The following is a 16860-nucleotide window of genomic DNA, read 5'->3' on the forward strand; positions in this document are numbered from 1 at the left end:
TTTGATCTTCTTGCAGTCCAAGGCACTCTCAGAATTTTCCTCCAACACCACAGTTAAAAAGGATCTATCTTCTTTCACTCAGCCTTCCTTATGGTCCAGCTCTCGCAGCCATATGTTACTATGGGGAACACCATTGCTTTAACTATGCGGGCCTTTGTTGTCAGTGTGATGTCTCCGCTCTTAACTATTTTATCGAGATTTGTCATTGCTCACCTCCCAAGAATTAAGCGTTTTCTGATTTCCTGACTGCAGTCAGCATCTGCAATAATCTTTGCGCCTAGAAATACAGAGTCTGTCACTGCCTCTACATTTTCTCCCTCTGTTTGCCAGTTATCAATCAAGCTGGTTGCCATAATCTTGGGTTTTTTGAGGATTAACTGGAACCCAGCTTTTGCACTTTCTTCTTTCACCTTCGTCATAAGGCTCCTCAGTTCCTCCTTTTGCCTGCTTATAATTCCCTAAAAAGAGCAGTCAGTCTTTATTTGGCCTAGGACATTACTGATTGAAGATTCTTGTACTTCATGATACTCTTAGCAACTCTTTCCAGATTCATAATTCAAAATTACCTTATGTTTTCTCTCTCCCTTTCTCAGTGTCCAGCTTGTTGGCAGATTGCTGGGAAAGCCTTTGGCCCAGAAGAGATCAGAAAAGTCACACACACCAGGCATTTCTATAAAAATAATTTACTTACAGAAAGCAAAACGAAAGCAAAACATATTTAAAAGTCTTGGCTCTCAGTGAGAGCAGCTTAACTCTCTACATGTCTGTACAGAGAGGAAACAGAAACAGAAAGAAGTCCAAGGAAGTTCCTTCCCCCCAGATGATGCAACCATTTAACACATGAAAAGGAGACAATTAAATTCAACCTCTTCACCCGGCCAAAATGATTAGTTACCGTAGCAACCTTAATCTGTAGTAGGAAACATTAACACAGCTTTCAGAGCCATGTGTCACCACTGGAAAATGTAATGGAAATACCATTACTTTAACTACTCTGCTCTTTGTCCCTGGAATTAATCTCTTCCTTACATTTCCAGCAGATTTTCCTTCTTTTTATCCATTCTTGAGCCCACCTATCTACCAATTTTACTTTTTCGCCTTCAAGTAAAGTTCATAAAGCATGTCAGTTGCTGTTATCTTTATCTTATTAATATTTAATTTTAAACTAGATTTCTCATGTTCTGTTTTTATTTTCATAATGAGCCTTTCTAAGTCATCTTTACTTTCAGTTAACAAGGTTGTGTTAACTGTCTGCATATGCCAGTTTGTTAATATTATGAGTTTCTGTTCAGATTCCAGCTGTCATCTCTTCCTGTTCTGTCTTTCTGATAATAAATTCATTGTGTATGATAAACAGATAGACAATACGCATTCTTGTCTCATTCTGAGCCACTCTGTTTCTCCACTTTCAGTTCTTACAGTAGCTTCTTGTTTATTGTAAAGGTTCCTCAGGAAAATACTATTCTGGCACACCCATTAGCGTTAACGTTTTTTACCTTCTGCATGATAAATAAAGCAAAGATAAACAACCTCCTTATATTCTGGTGCTCTCTTCATTGTCCTTTCTATGTTAGGTACCTGAACTCATATTCAATGACTTTTCAGAAATTTGCATGTTAATTTGATGTGTTTTCTCTCCATATATGGCTCTATTCTTTGTAAAATACTAAGTGAAAGTTTGTGTGAGGAATTAGTGCTGCAGTTTGGTAATCTGATTATTCTCTTACATTTTCAGTATAGATATATACACCAGCTAAGCTCTTCCAAACTCTAAGCTAGATAGTCTTGTTTCATACTTGTTGACATAGAATTGTTTAACTGCCTGTTCTCTGTGGCTTTAAATAGTATTTCATCTGCGCCTGGTGCTTTCGTATTTGACAATTGGTGTATTGCCTATCATACCCTACTTTCTATCAGTTCCTGAATGTATTCTTATTCTGCAAATGCTTTTTTTAAAATAATAATTTATTAAATTTTTAAGCAAGAAAGATAAAAACTAACAGAAACTAATATTTAAGATGAGGGAAAGAGAAAAAGGCAGGCAGGCCAAAAGTGCATGAAAGAAGAAATATAAAGAAATGACTTCCAATTTTCTTTTAAAACAGTTATAGGTGCAAAATTAAATTGAACTCTTAACTCTATGGTTACAAGATAACTTCCATTTTTTCTATCATCTACTATTTTTTCTAATCGTCAAACCCATATATCATAACTTCATTTTTTTTCTGTTTCATGCAAAAAGTCCAAAAGTGATTTCCAACTGGCATTAAACTTAATCAAGTGTCTTGTCTCTAATCAAGGCTGTCATTCTAGCCATCTCAGCAAGCTCCATCATCTTCACTATCCACTCTTCCATTGTGGGCAATGTCAGATCTTTCCACTGTTGTGCATATAAAAGTCTTGCTGATGTTACCATATATAAAAACAAAATACCTTGAGTGTTTTCCAACTTTTTGTCAATCAGTCCCAAAAGCAACATCTCTGGCTTCAGTTGTATATCTTCTGAATTAATGTATGTATTTGGGTCCAAAATTTTTAGCTTTGGTACATGTCTACCAGGCATGATAAAAAATCCTTTCTTGTTGTTCATATTTCCAACATAAATTCGAAGTACCTTTAGATATTTTAGACAAATTTTCCGGTAACAAATACCAGTGATACATCATTTTATAAAAATGTTCTTTAAGATTATAACATAATATAAATTTCAGTCCTTTCATCCACATATTCTTCTATTGTTCCATTTGTATGGAACAAAATGTAATTTTTAGCCCATTTTATCATACATTTTTTCATTTGTTCTTCTGCTTCAAATTTCAATAAAAGTTTGTACATTTTAGCAATAACATGTTCATCATTTGTACATAATTCTGTTTCAAATTCAGCCTTACAATATTCAAAGCCAACAGTCCTTTTATCTACTTTAAATCTTTCTAATAATTGTACATAGGAAAACCATTGACACTTGTATCTTTCTAATGTCAAATCTTCTCTTGATTTCATTTTGAGTTCACCCTGGGAACATTCTAATATGTCACCGTAAGTTAACCATTTATGTTTAGTTATTTCTCTTCTATAATACGCTTCTTGTGAAAGCCACAAAGGTATTTTCGGACACAAGCTGGATTTATATCTATTCCATATTATCAATATGGGCATGTCTGACAAATTTCTGACAATTTTTAAAACCAACATTAACTTTAGCTTTAAATAACCATGCCACCCAAACCTCAAATCATATCTTTCTAGCTCCTCATTCTGCAAATGTTTCTGACATTCTAAAATCTTGTTTTAGAGTCTCAGAATAGTATTTACATTATCCTTTAATATAATTTCCTCAGTTACATTTCTTCTGCAATTATTCTTAAATATTCCTACTTTTCTTGTAGATTTTCCTGTGATTTCTCTGATCATCTTAAAGAGCTCTCCTTTTCCTTTTAATGTTATGTTCTTCTGTTTGTCAGCACTCTTGATTGAGATATATTTCCTTATTCACCCTTGCTTGTTGAAAATTGTCATTCAGCAATATGTCCTTTGTGTTGCCCAAGGTTTTCATCCTCTGTCTTTTACTGGCTGTGGTAATAGCTTGTTCTGAAAACCACTTGGATCTTTTTATCTTTGAAATTTTGGGAACATATTTTTACTTTGTTTTTCACAGCGTCTCTTCATTCTTAGCTCCTCAGATTCTCTTTCACATAAATTAAGTATACTAAGACTTTTCCTTGCATTGCTCTTATAGTCTGGTAATATGTCTTCCAGGTTGATTTTGTAAGTTTAATGCATACTGTTTATGATACCAAGAATTCATAGTCTATTCCACAGTGTGCACCTGGTAATGTCCTGGTTGACTGAATTGCACTTCTTATAATCTGTTTCCTATCACGAAGTCAATTTGATTCCAGTGTTCTGCATTTTGAGATGTGAGTGTGCAGAGTCTGCATTTTTGTTCCTTAAAGCAGGTGTGATATTATTATATTAATTCAGTTCCAATCTTTCGTGATTCCAGTTCTTCCATTTCTCCAGTCTTTGTATTCAAGTCACCCCCAATTAAATAGTATTATGTCTTTTTTAATGTTGTTTTTAGCATCCCTTGCAATTGGCCATAGAATTCCTCATTGTCTTTCTTAATTGCTTGTGTAGCAAGTACATTCACTTGCATGATGCTGATATTCATTGATATATACTCATTCTAATAGATCCTGTAATTTATTGGATTATAATCAAGGATATATTCATAAATATTCTTTTTGAATATCATTGCCAACTTTCTTCTTTATGGTTTATGTCACAAATTATATAATTATCTGATTTGAAGTTTGCTCCTCTCATACCTGCAGAGCTCACTTGGCCTTACCACCACTGTGGATTACCTTTAATTTTCTTTTTGACCGTTTTTGACATCTGTAGGAAATTGGGTAGGAATGATGGTGGAATGTGCTTCAGCTGTACAGTATTCTGATTTTATTATAAAAATAAAATATTGCATAATACTTTACATTCTGTGAGCTGCATTGGTTGCAGATACGCTTCCAGGTTCAAGTGCTGATAATGACCTATAAAACCCTATACGACATGGTACTAGGTTGTTTGAGGGACCACCTCTCCCTGGTTACATCTAGTTGCCCCATTAGGACCGGCAGGAGAAGTTACGGTTCCTGTCTATGAAAGAGTGTCATCTGGCGCGAGCCAGGAAGAGACCCTGAAACTGGCCTTTAGGAAGGCCCTAAAGACATGGTTCTGCTGCTGTGCCTGGGGGTCTGGCAGTGGTGGGGAGCTTTTACAGTGGCTGTGTTGAGCTGATGTAAGGATAGATTATGCTGCTGATCATGATTATTTTGTTTTTAAATGATTATTTATAATTTTATATGTTTGTATATTGTTTCTTTAACTTGCTTTTGGATTGTTGTTTTTACCTGTTGTGAGCTGCCTAGAGTCACCTAGATGAGATGGGCAGCCGTACAAATCAAAATGATGATGATAGTAATAAAATACAAAACAGTAATAAAACACAAAATTTAAAAAATAAATATCACTTATGTTTTCATTCTTTCATTTTTCAGAGATGTAAATATACATGATTGCAGGTAGTAGAAGCAAAAGTACAATAAAAGCAATAATATCACTGTTTATACATAGGTGAACAGAGCCCTAATGTTTCATTAATGCAAAGAATGTCTGACATGTTGTCAAGATGGTTTGAAGAAGCAAGTGAAGTTGCACAGAGCAACAGAGGAAGAGGACGATCTCGATCTAGAGGTAAAAGCTCTTAACAGCCCTCACAATTAAATGACAATACCAAGTATATTTAATCTAAAATATACTGATATTTTATGGTTGCTATCTCAAGTCAAGAATAGGTTTGTCAAGAACAAATCTCTTCTGACTAATCTTACCTTATTTTTTGATTAGGTAACTGATTGTGGGAGTGCTGTAGACATAAAAAGACATAAAACATCAAATTTAACAGAGAAAGGTGCAGACTTCTTCACTTAAGAAACAAAAGTCAAATGCCCAGGCATAGGATAGGAATTAACCTGGCTTGGCATTTATAAAGAAGAACTTGGAATAGTTGACGCCAAACTCAATACAAACCAGCCGTGTGGAGTGGTTATGTGAAAAAGTGAAAGTTAAAGGTCCCTTTTGCAAGCACCGAGTCACGTCTGACCCTTTGGAGGGATGACGTTTTCTTGGCAGACTATTTTAGGCTACATCAACAGAAGCATAATTTCCAAATCCACCCTCTCCTACTCTGGTCAGCGGTCACCTCAAATACTTTGTCCAGTTCTGGGCAATACTTTTGAGAAAGATTCAGAAAAATTGGAATGGCTCAGAGAAGTGCAGCAAAAGTGATCAGGGGCCATAAACTAAGCCCTACAAAGAGAGATTGAAGATGATAGGTATATGTAACATTGAGAAGATACAGTGAAAAAGGAAAATGATACCACTCTTTAAATACCTAAAAAGTTGTCATGTAGAAGAACATCTCAAGATACGTTTTTTTCTCACTGCAGTCTGCAGGATGTTCAGTAATGGATTTAAGTTACCAAAAGGTATAGAGTCAGTCAGGAGTTGGACAATGCTGAAATCAAACAACAAATAGACAAATAAATATTAGGAAAAACATCCTAACAGCAAGATCAATTTGACAGTGGAACTAATGACTGAAAAAAGTTGTGGGCTCCCCTTCGTTGGACATGTTCAAGCACAGGCTGGATAGTATCTGTAGGATTTAATTGGCATCTTGCATTGAGCAGGGGTTGGACTTGAAGGCCTAAATAGTCCCTTCCAAATTTATGATTCTAAATGTCACACATTTGTTTAATGTACTCTGTTGAAAGTTAATTAACATTAATATGTTACTGTGTTGAATAAATAGCATAAACTGAGAATCTTTAAAATAAAAACAAAGTTAAGTTGATGCTTTTCTTCAAAGGTGGAACAAGTAGATCAGATGTCTCTACCCCAGGAAGTGTCTTGGCAGGTGCTGAAACAGAAACTTCTATGGAAGTGGATGGTCCTGAACAGTTGCAGTCATCATCATCTACAGTGTCAGCTCAGGCTGCCTCAACATCTTCATCAACAGAAAGTCCTCCTTCTACTTCTTTACTCTCCTCTCCTGACAGTGAACAAAGACCTTTCTTGGAGACACCTGCACCTCCTACACTCCATCAGTCTGGTATGCTAAAGTTTCCTTGTATGAACACCTTACATGTTTAATCTGTATAGGAATTTTGGAATATGTATTTATTATACCAATATTCAGTGTAGTAACGTATTTGGTTATGAAGGAATACATATTCTCAAGTTAAACGACCTCCAGTTATAAAATCTGCTGTTACGTTAATTCTGTTCATTCAAAGTTTTACTAGGCTGAAGTTTGGCTATAATTTGTTACAACACAGTCTGTTGCTACTTTTGTCCAAAAAGATATGCCATGAAAAGTTTAGTTCTACTTCCTACCTCCAGAACAGTTTTTCAGCTTTTATAATAAATGTTGAAGGTTATAGGAGAACTGAATTGCTTCATGTTCCCATATTTTGACAGAGTTTTTTTTCAAATTTGTTCAACTGTAGTTAGGTTATAAATATTTTTGAATCCATAATGCTAATATGTAAAAAAAGATAACTCTGTCTTATAACTTAAATTAGCAATAATTTATGTGGAGATGGTTCTTAGGAGAAAAAATGGATAGGATCTGTACAACTACTTTGTATTTTATTTGCTCAACCACCTTTCACAAGAATTACTATGTATATTGAACATAAGACACTGTTGCCCTTTCATAAAAGAGGTCCCCCCCCAAAAAAGCTGCTTATTACATGAAATGGAAGCTTATCATTTAAGAAACATGAGCACAAATGCTCTTTTGGTCTGTTGAACTAGTTGTGCAAATCTTTAGGTTTTGACCATGTGTTATTTCTATTAAGCAACCAACCAATGATTGTCTCTTGTTCTGTTGTTTACTGCGCTAATCATTTGTAGGCAAGAATTAGACTTACATTACAATAGACATTTTCTTATTTTAATTGAACCATACATCTTGTGCCACATCTGCACTGTGTTCACGCAACAACCAGTGAGCTTCTACTATATACTACGATATAGTAGAAAGTACAGTTTTTCCCTCATTAGTTATGTTGCTTGCTGCCTAGCTTTTCTACCTGTAGTTACACATCAGCTGATCCATATAAAGATTTCTATAATTTGCAGCAGTAGAAGATAGTTGAAAATCTGTATCAGAAACAATGACCACAGCAGCTCTAGCACTCTTTAGAAGTGGAATGTTGTGTATGTTGGAATTCTGCTGCAGTCCTCTAGAGGGAATCTTTGTACGTTTATCGGAAACTGAGTTTCAGCCTAGCTTCCGTTCTCACTCTCTAGTCATTAGAATACCTGCGGTAATTTTTAGAGTTTCTGTAATTGAGATGGATGTAAACAGCAACACTTAAACACCAGAAATAAAATTTCATCTTTATTAATGATTGTCATTAGGAACAGAGGATGGGAAAGAACTGAGAGGTTACTAAATTGAAATATTTTTGGGTAGCAAGCTTCAAACCAATCAATTATGACTCAGAAATCTTCACACTTTATATGCTGTTTTATATTGTCATTTCATTGTTTAATTTTAATTGTGGTTTAGGAGGATTTAATTGCAAATTCTATCAAATTATTGTGAGCCATTTTCTTGGAAAGATGGCATAAAATGGCTTCACACAGAGAACCTCTGCGGAGGACAGATTGTGCAAATATGTTTTGAACCTGTTATGTACTGGGTAGGAAAAATGAAATCTATGAAAATAACTTTGGCTTCATGTATTAAGCCCTGCAATTCCTTGCTTCCAGGATGAGACTGAAAAGATTTAAAATCCATTTTATGCTTGGCATGTAGCATCAGTTGCATGTTTGGAGATGTACAATAAATGCTACTATATCCATAGCAAATGTGATTTCTGCATTAAATGTGAAGCAGTTTTCAGTAAAGATTACTGAGCTGGATTAGATAAAAAGACTGTGTAAAGTTTAATGCATCCCATAAAAACTGTCCTTTAATATTTCCGCTATTTCAAATGAGCTCCATCCTCTTATGGCTTATGCTTATGAATCAATCCACTTGCTCACCACTATTTCAGAAGTAAAGACATTTCAGTTTTAGCAACTGAGCATCAAGTGTAGGGTTAAATTTTATGGGCATTGAAACTGTAACAGGCTCAATCTACTATAATGATATATCCAGTGCCAGCTGTTATTGAGTAATCTGTTTTCTTATCATACTGGAAAATGCTCTTCTCAAGTGTTACTAGGATAACTTGAGAAACATCTCAACTGGCAAACTTAAGGGCTTATACTAACTCAGTGGAATTTTGGGTTGCTTTTGTTTGAACCGGTAATTCCCAAGTAATGCCCCATGTATGCTTTGAAACAGCTGTTCCCCTCAGTTTCAAAAGCAGTATAGTGTGCTCTATTCTTAAAAAAAAATAATATTCTCAATTGAAAAAATATGAGAGACTTTTATTCAAAAGGACAATATTGAATATCAGCATAAAAGTGTTACTATATTCTTCCAAATGGAGTATAGAAGAATTGGGTTTAGATGCAAAACGTATTTATCACTTGTAGATTTTTATCAAACACTGCTTTATATGTTTACACATAGAATTAAATATATGCTTGCTCAGCTATAGAATTCCTATGGATGAATATCAGTTGTAATTGTGTGATTCCTGTAGAGTTAAATAACTCTGTGAGAAAATAACTATTATTATTCCATAGACCTTTATTCAGCTAAGTTAAACTGAATGTTTTTCTGTCCTGGAGGATTAGCATCTTATTGTTTCTGTTGACATTGTGAGGTGAACTACATTTAGTAATTAGAATGCAGTTTATATTTAATTTATTTCACTTACGTATATTGTGCAATCATGTCACAGTAAAATTCTAACATAAACATACGTTCCTTTGCTAGGCCATGGTGTTTTAAGACATCTCACAAAAAATAATATCTTCCAAATTAAAAAATGAAGCCTCCTTCAAGTAGAACTTTTGTTTTCCTGGCAACAGTGTGGAAGTGGTTTGCCATCTCCCCCTCACCCCCCAAGTCTAGTATAGCCCTGAGATTTCTCAGTCATCTCCCATCCAAATATTGACTAGGTCCAATCTTGACTACCTTCTTGAGATGATTTGATGGTGCCATTTAACTGGATTTCTTCTGTGTACCTTTCAGCAATTAGCTAAAAGATTCACTGTGTTGTGGCTGTTATAGCCAAACTATTTTTAAAGGATAAGTAGCCAGAAAACAAATCAGTTCTGTATTTAAATGAGTATGATGTAAACTAGTGTAATTCTCCTTCAAATTGTAATGCTTTAAATATTATTTAAATTGGATTGTTACTAAGAAGTTGTACTGGTGTAAGAGAACAATTTGCTGCAGTAATTGTCACTGTTTTGTTTAGTATAAGTGGTCTTTTAATTCCTTTTTTCCTGCTCTTATTTTTAGTCCATATTTCCAGAAACTGTCATGTAATCAGTTCAGCAAAATAATAGTGAAGTCTGAAAATAAAGCAATACATTATTATGTTAATTTGTTACAGAAAATCTGTTTTATGAGTTTTCTGTTTCTCACTTCTTCAAGAATGTACTACCACATGAAAACATTGAAATGTATCAAATGGCAATGGTTTCACTTCTGCAAATTGAGCGCTAAAGTCTTCTGACTGCCCCTATCCCTCCTGTGTACTACTGCTGAGTATTGGGAAACCTTTTGATATGCTATGGTTGGCTGGGATAGAGAAGTAATTTGTTACATTCAACATAGCAGTTGCCTAATCTAACTATTTTCATCATAAAAACAAAAATTATGATACACGTTTATATGTTAGGGTATACCTGGATCTTCATACTTCAGTTTTGTTCTTTATTGGCAGAAGGACCAGATCCCAAACTTGAAAACTGACTTCTAAGCAAAAATTACTCATTTCACCATGAGGCATAAAGACAACTTTTATTGTGCTTCATAACATTTACATTAAATAGGATGTAAAACTACACTTTATATTGTAATTTAAAACCTGATATTTTGATGACAACTTTGATAGTCAGGCTTCAATTTTGTCCACATACTACATTGATCTTTTAATTCAAATGAATATTGTTAGAGTAGAAACAGTCATTTGGGTGGGAGTTGTGCAGGAAGTAATCAAGTATATATATTTTGCATCATCATTGTTTCATTTTTCAGAACTTAATTGCTTAAGCAGTTGAGCAAGTTGAGCTAAGAAATATACATAATGAGCATAAGTCTCATACTTTAAAAAAATAATAAACCAAATAAAGCACATTTTATTCCTGTGCTGAGTATTAATAGTCTGCTTTTAAAAATGAAATTTGATGCTTTTATTCTCTACATAATACCTATTACCTTGCTCTTTAGTCATTATATTCCTTTTATCTTATGTTCTATGCCTGTTTCTTTTTTACACCCTTTTTTCCTGTCAGAATTAATGGCGCCTGAGTTAGCTATACTCCGTAGGGGCCTGCAGCGGCTGAGGCTTAAGAAGGCTGAACAGCAGAGACAGCGAGAGCTAGCGGAGGGTTCAGCACAGCAGTCCTCCAGCTCTGATCAGTCTTCCCCTAAGGGATCCTCACAGGACCCTCAGCCTACAGGTTGTCATTTGTCAAGGTTTATTAAGCAGCTAATGTAGTTACGTAGTTTGTGCTGCTGTTGTTTGCTCAGACGCTTTCCCTCAGGAATAAATAGTGTATGCAGTTGCTGCTTGCCTGTTGCATTTGGTGGTATTTATCATCACATTGTTACTGACTAATCCTTGGCTGTATCTTTCTTTACCTCTATAACACATTTTAGTTAAGGATATGTCATGTCTGGATAAAATCTGATTTTTTTTTAAAAAAGAGAGACTGTTCCAGCATAATCAGTTGTAGCATTAAGGCCCTTCTACTCCAACCTGAGGAATTGAAAGAATTCATTAACTGTAGTGACGGAGTTTAACTAGGTTAAGACAAGATACACTATCTCACTTGGTTTCTGCTAAAACTGCAAAAGTAGCCTTTGAGATCAACCAAGAATGATGTATGATTTTCTAAGGTTGTTTGGGCATCTGGTCTAAGGCTGTCATTGGTAAGGCTTCACATTAGGAAAATTCCCCTAGGTGGGGTTTTTGTTTTTGTTTTTTTGCCATTGTGATTTGTAACATTGTAGGGTTTATGCATTTTTGGCTTTGTGTTCTTTTATTGGAACACACAACTCAGTTTCAAGTAAATAACAGTCTAATATAAGGTTTTCCATTTTGAAGAAGTAAAAAAAATTCTGATCAAAGTCATAAACTCATCTTTCAGTTAGGTTGCATTTTCATTTAACTCACAAATTACTAAAATTTATCTGATGTGTTAAAAACTGATGCATGGTAAAGATAAGTTTGGCAGTTTTGCTCTTCATTGTTTGTACTTTTTTATTAATTGGTGTTGCTAATTCTTGTAAATAAATATAAATAAAAAGTAAATACAAGTTCACAAAGCATAATGGCTTGTTTGAAGTGAACTTGAGAAAGAAATGCCATGTTACTTATATAATGATTGATCCCAGAACAAACAAAAAACCTAGTTCATGCTTTAACACAAGATATGGTACTAAGCTTTTGCCTTTCAATATCTTGTATCATATTACATCATGAAGAATAAGTTTCCAAACTCCTGACAGAATGGAGCTGTCCCCTCAAAATATTTCATGTTAGTCCTGTTTTTCCTTGAGAGAGAGAACAACACAGAGTGACTGTTCTGCACATGGAAATGGATTTAGGGCTCGAGTATAAGGGAGGACCCCCTTCGACAACCTTCACTGCCCCTGAGACAATCCACTTCTTAACCCAGAGCTCCCCATCTTTGCTATATATACCAGATATATAATTCATAGCATGAAGACTTCAGAAACTACATTCTTCAGTTATCTAAGTAGACCCAGCTCAAGCTATGCAAGAAAAGAATGGCAAATACCCTGCCACATTCTGTGGGAAAGGGATGAGCTGATGTCTTGAGCCACACCTACTTGTGCAAGCTTTTAGGCATGTACCTTCAGCTACACATGACTGGGAGAATATGTGAACTCAAGTGTGGCTGTATACTTAACTGAACATCTGTAGGTTTTGATACAGCAATAAATGGACATAGCCATGAAGTATGACCCTAAGTATGTCAACTCAGAAGTACTAAATTATATAGCATTTGCTTCTTTGTAAGTAAGTATGTGCAAAATGGGCCAATCCAGAAATGTGAGAATTTTATACATCCTTATTTTTAAATACGTTTAGGATTTCAGCCTTCCTTGCTTTTTTTTCATATTATTCTGAATTAGCTATCATAGTTCTTTGTATCATATTGAATTCATTTTCTTAGGTATCTTGTTTAGCAGCAGGACAATTTTATTTCTGTAGTTATGACAATGCTATGATTTAAGTGAATTTAAAAAGGAAAAAATATTGCAGCCAGTCTTTGGTGTTTTTAACCAATATCTGTTCCTCTAAAACTATGATTAGGCAAAACCTGGGCTATACTTTGTTGTCGGGCTGGAGTTCTAAATACAACGTCATTATTTGGGCAGGAAAACAAAGCAGAATAGTTTATGATACCTTGCAAGGACCCTTGTTATAAAGAGAAATCAGCAAAAATTATGGTTTTCATTGATGTTTAGAACATTAACAGTGAATTGATTCTGTAGCCACTGGTTAGCTGATGATCATATCATATGATCAATGATATGGTAACCAATCTATTGAACAATAGAGCTAACTGAAACGCTTCAGAAAAGTTTTATTTAAAAGTGTTTCAGGTGAATTATTAAGAGTGCAGGACTGTTTCAGGTATGTATGTCATCTTAATTGATATTATTATTAAACCACATAATCACAGTCTGCACTGGAGCATTAGCAGTTCAATGAAACTTTCTAAAATGTATAGTAGTAGATTAAAAATTAAGCAAATACAGGAAGTAAAATAAATCAGGCAAATACATAGATAATAAAACATATATGGTATAAAAACAGAATAATGATTTGTTGGACAGCAGGACTCTGGAGAAGAAATAATGTTTCTAATGTTGGATAAGAAAGTGAACATGAGTTAAAGGCAAGTGGCATTTCATTCAAATAAAACACTAACTCCCATTAATTTATAACACTGTTTAAATTACTAGCAAAAATATTACAAAATTATTATTTTATTGATTATGTGCCATCAAGTCAGTATCAACTCCTAGCAACCACATAGATGGACATTCTCCAGGATGAAAATAATAATATGCAAGCTATCTTTTAGCTAAGATAAGCTCCCTTTTGCTTCAGGAGAGTTTTGGAGAACACATTTTTAACTTCCCAGTCAGATCATAGGAATTGTAAAGGTTTCTTGATTGGAGGACTGTTTCCTTGTTTGGAAAGGACCTGTGATGAGCTCAATGGAGGGGAGAGTGGACATAACAATGCCAAACAACATAGATAATTTTTCTGTTGTCCTCTTCTTTCTTTTTTGAGCAAGTGGTCCTTAGGTGATATTTAGGTTATTAAGTGTTGCACCTCCATTTACTTTCTGAATTTTATAATTATTACTTTTCAAAACCATAAATGAGCTATCAAAGGTAAATGTTAAGTCATAATAATATGCAGAAAATGTAGAGGCATCTGTTGCCAACTTGTTGAATTGCAGAACTTGTATGAGATCCTGATTCTTATAGTTTATGCCATTCCTTCTATGACTTTTGTTATCTAAGATGAATTTTGTAGAATAAAAACAGTGATTTAGTACAACTATCTGGGCTCGATGATGATGATGTACCATCAAATTGGTACTGACTCTTGGTGGTCACATAGATAGATCAAGATGATTTGTCCCCAACTTGGCTCCTGGTTCATATAAATCTGGTGATGTGCAGACTGATACATTGTTATGGGTGGTTGCTTATATATGTCAAATAATCCGTGTGGGGGAGATGGGTGGTGATAAAGTTTGATAAATAAATAAATAATCCCCTACATGAAGCTTATTATAAAAATATCTAAATTCATGAGTTATGCTTAGTTGTGTTTTAGTAAGTTCTGTTGTGAAATTAAGAGGTTAGGCAAGCATAACATAAGAGTACTGATGTTTTGGTCTGTTATCCTGCTGACTACTGAAGTTTTCTATTACGTTACAATAAAAATTGGAAGCTGTTAGTCTTCAGAATACATTCAGTTCTCAATTTAAAATGATTAACATATTTACTGGAAACATTGTTCATACAATGAATACAATAAACATTACTGTTTATAAAGAGGTGAAAAGATCAAGACTAGCACAAGCTAAATAGCACAATCTCTTCATTATATGATCCATTCACATTTGCAACACTTTGTTTATAGATGATGAAAAAGCAACTCCACGCCCTGGAGCAGGTGAACCTGTTTTAAGTTTACATTACAGCACAGAAGGAACAACTACAAGTACAATTAAATTGGATTTCACTGATGAATGGTAAGTACTCATTACAAATGCAGGCTATATTTTCAACTGAACTTCTATTTTTATAGTTATTATATAATAGTAGGAATAATTTGATCAGAAAGCAAATACTATATTAAGTAAAAGGGAATGTGATTCTTTTTAGAAATACAGTGAAGCAGATAGAAGTTCTATATGCAAGACAATTAAAATATTGGGAGAATGTGAAAAAATTGTAATGACAGTGCTATTGATTATTAATTTTACTGCATGTATGAAGATATTTTCATAAAACTCATTAACTCATAATTGGACATCTGGTTTCCATACTTCCCTTGAGTTTGCATAGCACCACTTACTGAGGCAGTATTCCATCCATTCTCTCATTGTCAAAGACCATTCAGAATATGCAGATCTTAACAACCTACTGGAACACTAGTAGGAACAAAGCTAACTATTCCACGGTACAAGCTATTCCAGAGGAGGAGGTTTATTATCAAGAAGGCTTATCCTGAAAATGACATTCTGCCGCAAGCCTACTTTTCTCAATCATATAGGACAGGCAGATTCCATTCAGAACAGACTATCATGTAGATTGCCATGTCCTAAGCTGTAAAGCTATCAATATAAGAAATCCAGTTAGGAACCAGTAGGTTGCCTGTCTGTAACTATAGTTTCTTAAGTGGTCATTTGTGCATCCATAGTTTGTGCTTATACTGAACGATTGCCATGTCCTAAGCTGTAAAGCTATCAATATAAGAAATCCAGTTAGGAACCAGTAGGTTGCCTGTCTGTAACTATAGTTTCTTAAGTGGTCATTTGTGCATCCATAGTTTGTGCTTATACTGAACTTCTGTCAGATATTTTCTGTAGCCAAGAGCTTTTGGGCAGAAAGACCATCAACATGCATGTTCCTAGGCAATACTCATGGTCGCCTCTCATTTCCAGAGGGGATATATAGTCATCAAATGATACATTGGACTTATTATGAAGGTTTCTTTTTCTGCAGCAGAAAGAGGGCGCCCCCCACCTGCCCCAGAGGAAGGGCTGAAAAGACCTGCTGCTGCCCATCCATTTCCCCTGAAGCTGTTTGAGGCTTTTTTCCAGGCAAATATCAATGCTCTCTTGGTGGCTGTAATATTGCAGCCTAACCTGGACTGGGAGCAGGATTTCAGAGAATGTGATTAAGTATTGGTTATCAAGAAATGCTATCAGGGCTGAAGTTAAGAAATTCAACTTGCTTCTTTCTAAGAGGGCAGTCCTGTAAGAGAATGTGAAGAGTTTGAAATCTAACCAGATATAAATTCTGAACCATCATTCCAATCTGCTCAAAAACAGCCAACCATCTTATATGTTTCCCGCTTCCTGGAATACATACAGGGAAGATATGATTTGTAGCATGGGTTTTCACAGAGGAGAAGCAGGGGGCAGATAATGACACATGATGTCATGATGCAATTGATGTACTTGTATCAGACATTGTGATGCAAGTACCAAGTCATGTTCCTTTGGATAATGCCATGATACATGTATTATCATTTTGACATTGTTGCAGCTTGTTACAAATTCCACTGGTTTCTAGCCATGTTTGTCTTTATTTCTGTGAGTCCTTCATGCCGGTTATAGCATTGCTCTCTTACAAGAGGAGACTTGGATTTTCTTTTATCTTTAGTATCAGTAGATGGTGGATGCTTGTTTACATTCTTTACATTCCTGCTCTCCTATTCAGCTAAGTCCAAGAGAGGCTGGAGTCATCTGGCCACTAATTAACCCTAACTGCAAGTGTTCCTCCTCAAGGTAACCCTTCACAGCTTGCAACCAGGATACAGTAATGATTTTATGTCAGTGCAATTCTGGTGCTACAGTTAACACTCTTAAAGA

At 34.9% G+C, this 16860-nt stretch overlaps 1 protein-coding gene across 2 annotated transcripts in view; it reads left to right on the forward strand.

The window, feature by feature from the left end:
• DCAF6 (DDB1 and CUL4 associated factor 6) overlaps positions 1–16860 on the forward strand; it is a 63250-nt gene that overhangs the window by 27553 nt on the left and 18837 nt on the right. Inside the window, exons 9-12 of one of the 2 annotated variants that reach the window (XM_063305533.1) lie at positions 5137–5256; positions 6434–6676; positions 10996–11163; positions 14901–15012. In XM_063305533.1, the coding sequence (XP_063161603.1) occupies positions 5137–5256; positions 6434–6676; positions 10996–11163; positions 14901–15012 (643 nt within the window). The remainder of the gene's footprint in view (positions 1–5136; positions 5257–6433; positions 6677–10995; positions 11164–14900; positions 15013–16860) is intronic. The other variant, XM_063305534.1, reaches the window with a different exon arrangement.

Source organism: Candoia aspera, chromosome 5, assembly GCF_035149785.1.
Source record: "Candoia aspera isolate rCanAsp1 chromosome 5, rCanAsp1.hap2, whole genome shotgun sequence".
Lineage (NCBI taxonomy): Eukaryota > Metazoa > Chordata > Lepidosauria > Squamata > Boidae > Candoia > Candoia aspera.